General features: G+C 36.2%; 1 protein-coding gene across 7 annotated transcripts in view; it reads right to left on the minus strand.

The window, feature by feature from the left end:
* The window catches only part of LOC109092180 (paired box protein Pax-2a-like), a 30,153-nt gene extending 23,462 nt beyond the window's left edge, over positions 1 to 6,691 (minus strand). For 2 of the 7 annotated variants that reach the window (XM_042736010.1, XM_042736014.1), the window contains exons 1-4: positions 6,047 to 6,688; positions 4,556 to 4,733; positions 3,369 to 3,566; positions 131 to 210 (exon numbers count right to left, since the gene is read on the minus strand). In XM_042736010.1, the coding sequence (XP_042591944.1) occupies positions 131 to 210; positions 3,369 to 3,566; positions 4,556 to 4,733; positions 6,047 to 6,089 (499 nt within the window). In that variant the 5' untranslated portion in view covers positions 6,090 to 6,688. Of the gene's footprint in view, positions 1 to 130; positions 211 to 3,368; positions 3,567 to 4,555; positions 4,734 to 6,046 lie in introns of all 7 variants that reach the window. The other 5 variants (XM_042736015.1, XM_042736011.1, XM_042736012.1 and 2 more) reach the window with 5 other exon arrangements.
* Positions 6,692 to 14,401: the final 7,710 nt, after the last annotated feature.

The following is a 14,401-nucleotide window of genomic DNA, read 5'->3' on the forward strand; positions in this document are numbered from 1 at the left end:
TGTCATCTGCTCCAGATGCAGGTAATATCCAGCTCTGAGCAGAAAGCTTTGGCCCTTAATTTGATTTGGAGGGATGACCTTTTCCACAAAGGTCCAAAGATGGCCCCTGCAGTTAATGATGTGATCTTACCTATAGTGTGTCCTGGGGTGGAAAGAGACGTCCCATCTGGTGAGGGGTGAAACGGTTGCTGAACCTTCGTCCGAATGATCCTGCACAGTAAATACAGTACATTCACTCGCATGGAACCCCAGAGCCATTGCAGTGAGCCTCGCTTTATCCGTCTATCTCTCTCTGATAATCTCAGATTTACTTTATATATCTCCGAGCCGACAGAACGGATAACCGCAGACGTTCAGATCCCGTTTAGCCGAGCAAGAACTTGCTGTACCTTTAAAGTAAGATATAGCAAAAAGCTCTAGCTCTTTTGCCTTGAGTGATCTCGCAAACAAAGCATGAAATCACAACAATTCACCTCGATAATCGTCCTGTGTGTGTGTGTGTGTGTGTGTGTGTGTGTGTGTGTGTGTGTGTGTGTGTGTGTGTGTGTGTGTGTTGCGGTCCTGAGGAGAGCCTCAGGCTGGGTTCCAGCATGGATGAGGTTCTATTGATCTAGACTCTAGGATAAAAAGTTCTGAATTAGCCACATGGGTACCGGGATGCAAATGGAAAACTATAAATTATATGTGACAGGAAAGCAATAGTTGCTCAGTGCGGTGTACAAGCTTACGCCAGCATTTGATTCTGTTAATCTGAACGGCACTTTGGGAAAAAGGCCCACTGTCACGCTCATTTGTAAACTTTAGATCTATTCATCACCAGCGGCATTGCTTCTGTTTCAGCAGACACATGCAAACAAATGCACTGGAAGCGAAGAGTTTGTGCTGCATGCAAAACCATGCTTTTTTTGTATGTGACGTATTTTTCATTTCATGCCCCATGAAGATTATTGATTGTAAAAATATTTAGAATAGACCGCAGATACTATTCACAGAGCAAATTTATTTCCTTTAAAATGAGTGTGCTGCTAATATTGATATCTGCGGAAATAAACATCAGCTTTAGGGATGTATCCTCGGGGCATTGAGAATGGAAAGAACGTGCAGTGACAACATATCAATATTATATTTCATTTCTCTCTTTAAAACCATAGTTTGACCCCCTCGCATGGCCTGGGGAGAATAAATCTGCAGACTTTATCCACAATCTATGTTTCTGTTATTGAATAAGTCATTTGGAAGAGTGAATTAATGTCTGGGTTGTGTCTGAAAATCCTCAGAAGAAATATTAAAATTGCTTTACATGTGAATCAATAATATTGAGCGCCGTTGAGGAGGTTTTTATAAGTCTGCCGGTTTCGGTGCTGCCACTTGTTGGCTGTGGAGACACTTTAGTAGAAAAGGTACTCTGTAACACTTAATAATATATGTTAAAGAAAAGTGCTGCAAGTCTAAACATCCTCAGTCTCAGTTTGCACACACAACTAGAGCTTTTTCTTTCATGCAACAGCTTTAATGAATAAAGCACAAGATGTTGGAGGTGCAACTGATTCTCTTAAAACTTAATTCATCTGCAAACTTTTCTTTGCAAGTTGCAAGCTGACTTTTATCAGAATTCCCATATATCTTATATTAACAGATTCAGCTTGGTGTTGGCTTTATTCAATAATCCTTATTCAATAATCCATACATTGCTTCGTGCATGAGCATATCACCATACTGTTAACTATAAACAGATGTAAAGGTGGAATAAATAATAAGCTATTGCTAATACAGTCTTTAAAAGGAGCCACTTTTGTCTGCATTCATATTTTAATTCCCCTCATAAACAAAGACCTGTTTCCTGTTTCAAAATCCAGACTGAATTCAATTAGATTTTAGAGACATTTAAGGGCTTGGGTAATTACATTAACGTACATTTTGTATTTATCTCACAAGTTCATGTCAAAAGACGTTGAAATGGCCCTTTTTAGGTGACCATGAGGCATGAAATGAATTTTTTTCTAGCCTTCTCTTCTGTTGTGTGAGGCGCTCTATTCTTCGCCATCGACTCATTAAAATGTAATGCAGAGTCTGGTTTTATGGAAGAGTGAATCTTAACCAAAGTTCAGCGCCTCACTGCTTCTTTTTACTGGTTTGATTTTCCACACAAGTCTAACACACCACCCTAAACCACCATTTTAATGATATAAATAGGATTATATTGGATTATGGATTATGCATACTGCAGATTTCCCATATTTGTAGGCTAGGTGGTATATTATCAATCATCATTCCAGTTGGAGCAAAAATAAAAATGTTAAAAATAAAACCTTGTGAATTTTTTTTTTTTTAAATCACACTTCCATTATATTATTTTTACAAGAGTATTTACACATTAAGAATGGAGTTTCTAGACTAGCTATTCATTTCTACACAAATAAGCAATACTGTTAGTCTTGATTTTGTTAATTTAGGAAACTAAAAATGATTAAAAATTAAACATCCAGTCTTCTTTTTAATATAGATTATTTTAGCAAACAGAAGGAGCAGATAAATAGCGGTATAAACTCTAATCGAGCAGCTCTGTGTCTCTTTTACCAGGTCTGATCGCCGTTCATTGATCGGTTTTCACTCGGTCAGAGGAGATTTTAGAGCTTCAGTCTGTCATTGTTGCGGTAGTTTGAAGCATGGGATTGAATTTCATCCACAAGACCACCGGCAAAGCCACAGAACAGAGCTTTATACTGCAACGGGCAGCCTAATATTCACCAAAATGCATGATAATTACTACAATGAATCTCATAACTTTTTTTTTTTTTTTTTTTTTTTTTACTCAGAAGTGATTTTAAATAAATGTTTTGGAAATAATTTCCATTTTTGTCCCTCAACGAATGGTGTTCAGACTGGGTAAAATAGAAAGAACGGTTCGATTGAAGTTTATAGGCTACTATTTATAATATATTATTTTTTTTTTTTTTTTTTTTTTTTTTTTATAATGATTTGTAATTTTCTAATAAGTCGAGGGGCGTCAAATTAATTAATTTTGCATTTAAATATATAGCTACTTTTTAAATATTTGCGGTTTAATTCAATTTAAAGTTTTAAAAGCCACGATTAGAAGTTAGTCAAGGTGCGCTTAACAGACGTTTGCGCTTTCATCTGAGCTGGTAACCATAGCAACCGTCAGGTAAGATCAGTTATCGAGACCAAAAACAAATAGACTACTGTCAAATAACTTTATTGCACATTTAAACAGAGGCTAAGATTGTTCAAAAACGTCTTGACGGAAGTTATAAACGCCAAAGACGTTTTCTCTAGAAAATTACTGACACAAAAAGAAGACCGAATTATTGGCACATCAGTTATTGATAATGACTGGGTTTCCTCACCTGTTTATGGAGGAGACGCTGGGGACGGTGTCATTATCGCAGATGCCCTCCGCCAGCAGCCTGTCCCGGATCTCCCAGGCGAACATGGTGGGATTCTGGCGTTTATAGTCCGCTATTTTATCCACCACCTTCGGCGTGGCCACTTTAGGTTTGGATCCTCCGATGACTCCAGGCTTTATGCTGCCAGTCTCATAATATCTGCAGAAACACGTGTAAATCTGATTTTCATAACCTGACCAAACCTAATGACAATAAACAACAGATGCGTGCTAACAAAGCCATGAAAATGTTTTATCTAAGCTACTTAACACAGCCCATAGCAGCACTAGTAGGAAATTATAATATGATTAGAATACTAATTTAAAATTTTGCGCAGCAGGACATTAAACAGCCCATCTGTTTTAGTTACCCACTTATTAATCTAAGGATGATGAGAGATTGTTAGTGTAAGTTTATTTGGAGAGGGATTGTGTAATTTTTTTGAATAGGATTTGTTTAGATAAAATCAATTTATGTAAGAAACATTTCTGGATTAATAAATCAGTTTATTATTAAATCTTTTTTTATTATATTCAATAAAATGGACAGGCAATGAATGAACAAGCTCATTAGCATTTCTACTTTTAGTTTTTGAACTTGCTGAAATAGCCTTGACTACAATATTCATTTTATTTTAATAATTCGTCATTTTAAAGCATTCAAATCATTGGTCAAATCATTAATGTTTAAGCACGTATATAGGCCCCGACCAAAATAATTTAATTGTCCCTTTTATTTGCCTTTTATCTAAAATAACAGAATTTATAGAATTTATAGAATTTTATATTTTGAGATGGAACCCCGTTTATAATTAAAATCATGGATCTTTAGCTCAAGTGATTAATTTGGTTTTGTTGATTTCAAAGGGGAAAACGCAAACTTGCACGATTCTCAATTCTGCGCTGTTAAAAAGTGCACGTTTTCATTTTATTTTCTTTGACTGATGGATGGTTCGTCATGTGCTCAAACTAAAACTATTGCAGTACGTTGCTAATTCATGTTACAATTATAATCCATCCAGTGTGTTGTGAGCTCATCGGGAGATTACGTTAATATTAAATTTGAATGTAAGTTAGTGAAGGTTAAAAACCTGCGTTGTTCTTTAATGGGGCGTCTTGTACCGAGTAAATCTCATGTTAGGGTCTCACCTGCCCAGGATCTTGCTGACGCAGCCGTGACTGACCCTCAGCTGTCTGGAGATGTCACAGGGTCGGACTCCTTGATGCGCGAGCTCCACGATTCTCTGGCGCACGACGTCAGGTAAAGGCCTTCCGTTCACGAACATCCCGCCCAGCTGGTTCACTCCCCCGTGCCCTATACAGGAGACAACAGCAACAAACACCCACAACATAACATTACATACAGGCCGTCAGTGACGTCCGTCACATTCGCCCAATTATCACAAGACACGTTCTGCAAGGCCACACGCGAGTTAGAAAACGCAAGAAAGGTTAATTGCAACCCAATGCACTTTGTGCTAATGAATCCCCGACTCTACTCACATCAAGTCACTGAGTAAACAGACGCAAACGAATATATGCAATGATTAAATAATTCTGCATAACCGATCTGCATTATTTTCGTTTATAGATATAGCTACACATATAGCGAAAACATGCATATATATATATATATATATATATATATATATATATATATATAATATATATATATATATATATTAAATTATATTATATTAGTTTATTTACAATAGTATTATTATTACTAAATTTTATTTTCTATGCTAATTTAAAACTTTGCAATATTATTATATGCATATGCATTTATATTTATCATACAAAAAGTAATGTAGGCTATATACAAATATATCTATTTGTAAATATAGATATACAGTTTGTATATATTCTATCTCTGAATCCATTGTAGATGTAACACAGTTGCGTAAATATAATGACTATCAGTAGCATTTTTAACGCGTTTCACAAATTCTATATATGGGTCGAAAAATAACATTTATTTTCCTCTTTATGTTTTCTAGTGATGTACATTAAATTATTGTCCTGGGGTTTGTTACTCGTAGGTGAGCGATTCAATTACACGAGGATTTATTGTTTTCATTCCCTAGATATAAATTATTAAACAGTTTTGTTTGATCACGTTACATATTGTTATTCTCAATTGATTGTTTTTCTTAAAAGATTGCGTTTTAATTCAATCAAAAATCTAAAGCTTGATGCAGAACCATATAACAATCGTATGTTATATTTTCAAATTTACAGTTTGTTTATGCTTTGAAAAATCACGAATATTTACTGTTTAAATCGAAGTGGAATTTCCCAATATTATCATTTATTTTTTATTTTTTTTTGTCTTTTTTAATTCATTGCATTCACTTTCTTTTTTTTGTAAATAAAAATGCAAAAAGAAAAAAAAACGCACGTTTTAATTTTCTCCACCAACCACATGCAGGCACATTTATCTCGATTATTAACCGAGTTCTTTAATGTTTCTGTTTTATATTGATTTATTTATTATCTTATTTCCCCTAAATGCAATATAAGTACAGTGTAATTTTGATCTTTTTTATCCGGAAGCCTAATAATTTCACGTTCCGATTGATGATCTTAATTGGCTGAACCGTGAAAGACATTCTCCAGATAAACTCCAGTGTAACTCACGGTGCATGGCGGAGAAGGGGTCTGCCTTACAGTGAATATCCATCGGATAACAGAGAAAAGACAGGTAATCAACTGAAGTCGCCGTCTCGTCTTTCTTACACACAGAACAACTGAAAGAAACGAAGATGTAAGGTGAATCCAGCCGAGGAGAGGGGAACTTCGGAAAGTTGCAAATGGACGCAGGATTTGTCAGGTGTCAGACATGACCGTGCGTTCGAGGTCAGAACAAAGTGCTCTCAAAGCAATAAATGCTTAAATGTTTTTAGCACGCATGTTTTCCCCAGAACTCGTTTTCCAGCGTTCGTCCCATCCATCCGCGTGTTAGTATCTCTTATATCCCGGTGGTCTCGGTTAGCAGGTGCGGGGCTGCTGGGTTTCGGTTCTGCGCATGGATGACAGATAGCTGAACCATTGGAGACTGCGGGTTTCCTGTGCCCAGCTTTCCCTCAACAACAACACTATGCGTTCGCACGCGCGCACGGCCCGGGACTGATGGACTTGGGTCGCTCGTTTTGGTTTGTAAAAGCTCCAGCCCCCTCCTTTACGCGGACCCTCTTTCGCCACTATGGATGAGTGTATCAGACAAAGGCAGTAGATTCCAGCACTTTGTGATTCGCTCAGATGAAGCTCCATCCGCCTGTCACTCCAAAAGGGGAGGGAGAAACTCGGCGCCTCTGAGTGAACAAGACTTTAGTGGAAACTGAGCGAGGATGAGAGCAAATGATTTGCGTTTTTTTTATATATATAGCCTATATATATATATATATATATATATATATATATATATACAAATGATTTGCGTTTTTTATAATAGTTTACGACTTACAAGGAATTCTGTCAAATCAGATTTGCGTATTATCTTCCGTGTCTCTAATGAATCATATCAATTCCATAACGAAAAACAAACGAGCGTGCAGGTAATTTGATGCGTAAAATAAGCATTTATATTAAAATAACCTTCATCTTCAGTAAACATCTCACAATAACACTCAGAATAAATGCGCACAGCTGTGGCCTCCGAAATACTATGCCAAATACGCATCTTGCTGGAAAAGCGCAGCTCTTATGTCATTAATGGAGAGGTCGATGGTGTGATTATGGTTTGATTTAAACACCATCTTGTTCTGATTTGCTGCGCTCCTCTCTGCGGTGAGCAGCTTTGGATCCGGTCAGACTGGCAGAGACTGACTGTAGGTGGCGCTATATTGTCTCCAAATCCTTCGGAAAGTAAAAAATAAATAAACAAACACACACACACACACACACACACACACACACACACACACACACACACACACACACACACACACATATATATATATAAAACATTACAGCTTTGAAATTATGTTATATTGTATTGTACTCTCTTTATTGCAAGGCAGCACTGTGTTGTTACTGTATTAGTTCTAATTCTCTAACACTAGCACTTAATTTACAGTCTCAGTTGAGGCTTTTTTAGGTGTTAGGTAAAAGTAAATCTTATATATTTGTAAATATTATGCAGTATATTACTCCTATGAAATGAGAAATTTAAGCTGTTTTATCATAGGCTATAAATATCAGAATATTCTTTAAATTTAAGTTCGAAACTTCGGAATGGTCTCTTTCAGACACACCTGAAATTCAAAAAAAAAAAAAAAAAAAAAAAAACGTGTTCAGTATTTGATGTTGTGCCTGTAATTTACTTCCCTCAGAGATCTGCAATAAAACACTTTGCTTTATGAGAAAGCAACTATAATAAACGAATTCTGAATTGCAGATTTGATGGGAGTCATTCTAAATAAAATAAAATAAATTCAAAATAAATAATTCAGAATGTTTAACTACAAAATGTAATTTCAAGATTTGGAAGGGTTTAAGTGAAATGTATGGAAAATGATCGTTTTATTTAAAATATTAATGCACACAATATTACCTCGTGCAATATTTAACAACGTGCCAGTTTTTTTTTCTTTCTTTTTTTTTTTTACAATGTATTTTATGTTTAGTTATTTTATGGTGATATTTTATAAACAAAGAATGAAATACTCGCTGGCACTATAAAGACTGCAGAAAGCGGCAGTAAAGTGGAAATGTTTTGGACTGATCTCTGAGGGACGCAGGGGGCAAGTCGGCTAGTCTGCCTCCTAGTTAGGTTAGAGGATGATTTTTCTTTCTCCTGGTGTTTTTGGAGGAGCTTCTGGTACAATATGTAGCACTGCGGGCTCTAATTTCACCCTCCGTTGCACACCTTCCCCAAAGCTAGGGGTTTTTTTTCTCTCTGTGAGACCCCCTCCCAGCCTTTCCCCCCTGCCCTTGTGCTCTCTGCGTTTTTTGCTCTTTTTTTGTAGACTTCTAAAATTAAGTGTTAGTGTTTTCGTCACCCTTGGAGAAATTTCACACTGAATTTGAGCAGACACTGTAAATCATAGCAGGACTTGGCATTATGCGTTTGAGTCCGTCAGGGTTTCAGATAGGCTACACGAGGACGCCAAATTTATTAAAAGCATTCAAACAGCAATAAAACGAATCACACATAATCATTAATGGATCTACTATAAATAAACTAAAGCATAACAAAACAAAACTAATATTAAAAAATATATTCATTAAATAAAAAAATGTAATTGTTTCATGTCACTCTTACGTAGCTATTTATAGTAACAGTAATAGTAACATTATGGGTACAAATCCCACCTGAGGATGTGCAATTGAAAAAAAAATATATAAAAAATTCTGCAGGCAATGCAAAGTAAAATGAAAGAAAAAAAAAAAGAAAGAAAAAAATCAAACATTTGGGGTCTTAATTTCATTAGGGCCTTGCTTCAGTGACAGTGAGTAATCCATCTTCTCTCCGGCGCTGTTCAGAGTCTCTCCAAACACAGACGGGAACCACACACATCCCGAAGACGGATCTCTCCGGTCGTTCCGGCTCTCCTCTGTTCTCCCTCGTCGTTCTGCTGAGCATTGAGGAAGCTCATTTTGCCAGAGGTGAAGATATTTCCTCGTTCTCTCAGCCTCCCGTTCTCATGGTAACGTCACTGATCGATCAGAGCAGCGCGCGCTTCATTAGCGAGCATCAGCAGAAGTGAGTCTGACTCCGAGCGACTCTGTTAAGCTATCAGTTATGGTTATGCATCTTATGGAATGGTTAAGAGTTCGTCTATTTTAGAGCTGCTTTAAGTAGGTTTAATCCGGTTATTTCTGTCACGGTGTGAATATGTGCGTGTAGGAATGTTCATAAATATTTATTTATAAAATATTATTCTAGTTAGATTAGATTATTCGATTTTTTTATTCCCTTCGTAATTAATGATAATAATTCGATTTTTATATTTTATTATTTTATAAAATATTTTAGTGACAGTTATGGGAACATTAACGCCGCTTTTTGAACTTTTAAACTTAAAGTGAAATTACAACCTTTTAACTTACTAAACCCTAAAACGATAGGCGTAGAAAGACAGAATGAAACCCTGAACTCAACAGGAATGTGTAAAGTAAAGGGATTTGGGCCCCGAGCTTGTGTTGTGAGGGGACAAATGGAGGCTTCACGCAAGAGATTGATTCTGCGCTCGCTTTTAATTTCGACATAATTAATTACATCATTACAACTGTTTTCCATTGATCTTGCCATTTAGGCCCAAAATTAAAAGGTGAATCAGTTAGCTGTTAGATATATGTTGTCTATTAACAAAGGCATATTAAGTAAATGGAAACACGCACACGCAATGCATATGTAATTCTGTGCTACCCAGAGAAATGTGCACGCAGACAGCAGAGCTATATATAGGCATATATACAGAACATATTAGTGAGACAAAAATGCATGCATGCATGCATGCATTCATTCATTCATTCATTCATGTCCTAAATTGTGAAATGAAATTAATAATGTATCAAACGCAATGAAACTTAAAAAAAGAAAGTTTTTAAAGTATGTAAAAATGTAAAACAACAAAAATAATGATAATAACAACAAAAAAATATTAATATATACTATAGTATATATTATTATCATTATTATTACTACTTCTGATCGATAAAATCAGTCTGAAGTATAGCATTTTGACATGAGGAGTGTCTGTGTTCAGCACGTACTGTCTAAGTACATTCACAGGCCATTTAAATTTACTGCCTCCCATGAAAAACATCAAAAATTACGCCGAGAAATGAAAGTTCAATATTTAACTTTTACTGCTGTTCAGCCCACGTTTTAGATCATAAACCTGATTTCGCAGAAATACGCCTTTTAGATGCCAGTCGTAAAACGCAATACGGTGAAAATATAAATTAGGAAACGAAATGAGAAATTCTTCACAGTTGAAAAAACAGCTTCCGTCTCTCGGTCCCTCCTTCTAGCTATCTATTTATCTCTTTAATATCCAAAATCAAAGTGGCGAGGAATATATAATATAATATAATATAATATAATATAATATAATATAATATAATATAATATAATATAATATAATATAGCATGTGCTTATTTTGTGACACATAAGGCAAAAAAAAGTCTTAAAATAACTCTTAAATAAAAAGAACAAAGAAGAAACAGCTCAGGTCATGCTCTGCTTTATTTTGCTCATCCTGAAGTGTCCCACAGGCTAATAATCAGGTTAATCTCTCTGATATTAAGCACACTAGGGAGGTAAAATCCAGCACATGAGAGTCAGTGGTTCATACAATATGCAGATTTAGAAAGAATTCCTAAATGTGCCCTGAAGTGTTTAAATATAAATAGTGAGGAGGTTATGCCTGGCTTTTTCACTGCTGCTGTCAAGGGAAAATTCTATGTCTTTAAACTGTTCAGGCTTTACTGGTCAAAATTGTCTCTCATCTGAACTAAAAAAGTGTTCTTGTCAAATGAGCAGATCTCAAATCAGATTTTAGATTAATCGACTCTGTGTTTTATTAGGCACTGATTATAGTCAGTAGCTAATGATGTGAAGTTTGAAGATGGTGACGAACCAGGTTTCCCAGCGCATGCCCTAAAGCAGGTCCATAGTGCCTCTGTGTGTGTGTGTGTGTGTGTGTGTGTGTCACACAGCTGCGCTGCTCTGAAGCGACAATAAACAGCTTTTTTGCACCCCGGTGCAATATGGGAACCAGCCCGTCTGTCCAAGTCGGCCCTTGGGCATCATCTCTCATCCGTGTGGCCCGTGGCATCAGACACACTCTCTTCTAAAGCCTGTAGTTATGCTAATACTCTCATCATTTATCTGGACACAAACATTCCACTATTGTGAATAATTTGTAATTAATTCTTTGAAAGGGTAACAGAGGACGGTTCGCCTCTATCTGAGAGATTATGCTTTGACAGGTAAATAAATACATGTGTTTTTCAATGAGAATGAATAATTCGACTCTTGAAATGTCTGTCTTTCTCATAGCTTCTTAAATCTGCACACAACATGTGTTCTTTATAGGCAAGACAAGCAATTTTTGTTATGAGATATAATAAGAAATAAAATAATCATTATTTCTGCGATATTCGGTGTAGACTTCTGTTGAAGTTTCAAACTTCTCAGATTTTTCTCAAGAGATCTCAACACTATGATTTGCAATTCATTTAATTGCAGCTCTTACTGTATGTTAAAAAAATATCTAATTTGTGTCTAATTTTATTTCATCAAACACTTTTTAGGAGAAATCAGTGTTATTTTAATATAAATGACTATTGTAGTTTATAGCATTTTTTATAGATTTTCTTCTATTATTTTCTATTTCAGTAATTGTTTTGTGTATTTTTGTCATTTTTATTAGTTTTTTATGTCCATATAGTTTTATAATTTTTTATTTCACTTTTATTTTTTGTTATTTTACATCAAGTTAAACTAAATGAAAATGAGAAATATTTCATTGGCAACTTGTTTTTAATAAGTTTAACTTTTTTAGTTTTTAAGTTTTTTTATTAATTTTTTTTTTTTTTTTTTTAGTTTTAGTTTAACTTTAATAACCCTAGGAAAAACACCTAAAATCATGTAATGTTTTTCAGTCTCTTCTGCGCAACAAGGCTGCATTTATTTGATCAAAATTGCAGTAAAAATGCAAATATTATTACAATTTTAAACAAGTGATTTATATTTGAATATATTTTAAAAATTTATTCCAGTGATGCAAATCTGAATTTTCAGTATAATTTCTCTAGTCTTCAGTATCACATGATTCTTTAGATATATGTTGATTTGTTGCTAATGAAAAACAGAAACATTTCTTCTTAACATTTAAAAAAAAAAATTTACTTACCCCAAACTTTTGAACAATATATAAGAATAAATTATTTTATAAATATCCTCAGGTATTTAATTCATTCAAAGTAGGTTTAAAGTTGTCTTTGAAGGCAGTAAGATTTTGCTGACTACCTTTTTCAACAGCTCTGAAGCCAGCAGTGTGCATGCAATGCTTCAAAATCCTGCCTACATAGTCAGCTCACTAAGTTTTGGACCTTTTTGTCTACATTGATCTGACTTCAGTCTGCATTTTGTTCATTTTACAAAACATAGTCACACAAGTTAAGCGACAGCAGTATTCTTTCTCTGAGATCAGAGTTAAACCACAAAGATCAATTACAATTAGACTCTGAACATTTATTACCCATAAGTCTGTGGTGTGAATCTAACCTATGAACCTCGGAGCGGGCGGCACTCAGCGGCACAATCAGTCCATCACGAGTAATTAAGTGCCCCCTGCGTTGGCATGATGCAACGCTCTCTCCGCTCTCATCCATCCTGTGACACGGAGGCCGGCGGAGGAAACGAGCTCTCGTTCATCATTCCTCCCTCACTCCCAACTCACACAAACAAACAAACAAACAAATAAACACATAAACAGCCCATTACCTCCAGTCTCAGGCCTCAGCGAGCTCACGTATGGAATGATGATGTTTTTCCTCCATACAAACGTGTCTGTGTTCTGAAGGAGCTCGGCTAGTTTTTGTGGTGAATCTGTTGAGGGCTGTCTATGGCTCAGTGCTCGGTCTGACAGGCGTCTCAGCACAGCTGTATTCTGTGTGTGTGTGTGTGTGTGTGCGGGCTGTACACATGCTTTAACACTTGTTTGCTGCTCTCGTCTCATCTCAGGGTCTCACCTGTGCCAGGTAAACATCTGCTGCCGGCTCCCAGCAGGCATTGCTCTGGGTGAGGGCGTGGCATGCTGGTCTTGTGTGGTGGTGCTGCAGGTGGGCTCCGGTGGCTCGAGGGACTCAAAGAGTTATTAACAGGTAAACAGGGCAGGAATGGCACACCGGCAGCCTGAAGGAAGAGAAAAACTGATGTTATGAAGCTCCACCTACTGTAATTATATATATTCACTTCTATTATAAAAAAATATTTTTATTATTATACCATTATTCAGTGTTTGAATGGCATTGTTTTAAATAAGAAAATATCAAAGCAAGTGTAATTTATTGTAAAGAAAAGTAGTAGAAAAAGAAAGCAGTTCACACAAAGAAGTCTATTGTTAAAAATAACAAAATGTGTTAAAAAAAATAGACCAAAAACGCTGTTTGAAATTTTAGTGGGACAAGATCATGGGATTCTGTGTGAGTTAGCTTGTGTGTTGTGTGAAATATATTTTAGACGGTGTGTTTGATTTTATTTTGTGTGAGTTGGTTTTTGTTGTTAAATTTTTTGACATTGTGGGGACCGACCTGCAGTCTCCAAAAGGGAATTACTTTCCCCACATGGATAGTAAAACCTAAATTTTTTGACATTGTGGGGACCAACCTGCAGTCTCCACAAGGGACATTATTTGAAAGTGTAAGAATGCAAACAGTTTTTCTGTAAGGGGTAGGTTTAGGTTTAGGGGATAGAAAATACTCTTTTCAAAGTCTGTGGTGTCCTTGAGCAAGGCACCGAACCCCCAACTGCTCCCCGGGCGCTGCAGCATAAATTGCTGCCCACTGCTCCGGGTGTGTGTTCACGGTGTGTGTGTGTTCACTGTGTGTGTGTGCACTTTGGATGGGTTAAATGCAGAGCACGAATTCTGAGTATGGGTCACCATACTTGGCTGTATGTCACGTCACTTTTTCACTTTTTTCAGTTTTAAAGTAATAGAAGTCTATGGAAAGTCCCCACAATTCACAGAAACAAACGTGTGTGTGTGTGTGTGCTTGTGTCAGGCTGCGCTATTTTACTAACACTATTGATTGCAGGTTATGTGCTGGACAGAGTCCATCTGACCCCACAGAGCCTTAAATACATCACTGTCCAACAGGGACCCCCAGAGATGACGCCAAGCTTCATGTGTGTGTGTACTCATGTTCATTTGCCTATAACACCCATCTGTTTTCCTTGCCTGAACACTCTCTATTAAACTGCTTATGCATGCACAGAAAAAGAGCAGTGCTGAAAATCTAAATTTGATACACTAACA

This window comes from Cyprinus carpio, chromosome B12, assembly GCF_018340385.1.
Source record: "Cyprinus carpio isolate SPL01 chromosome B12, ASM1834038v1, whole genome shotgun sequence".
NCBI lineage: Eukaryota > Metazoa > Chordata > Actinopteri > Cypriniformes > Cyprinidae > Cyprinus > Cyprinus carpio.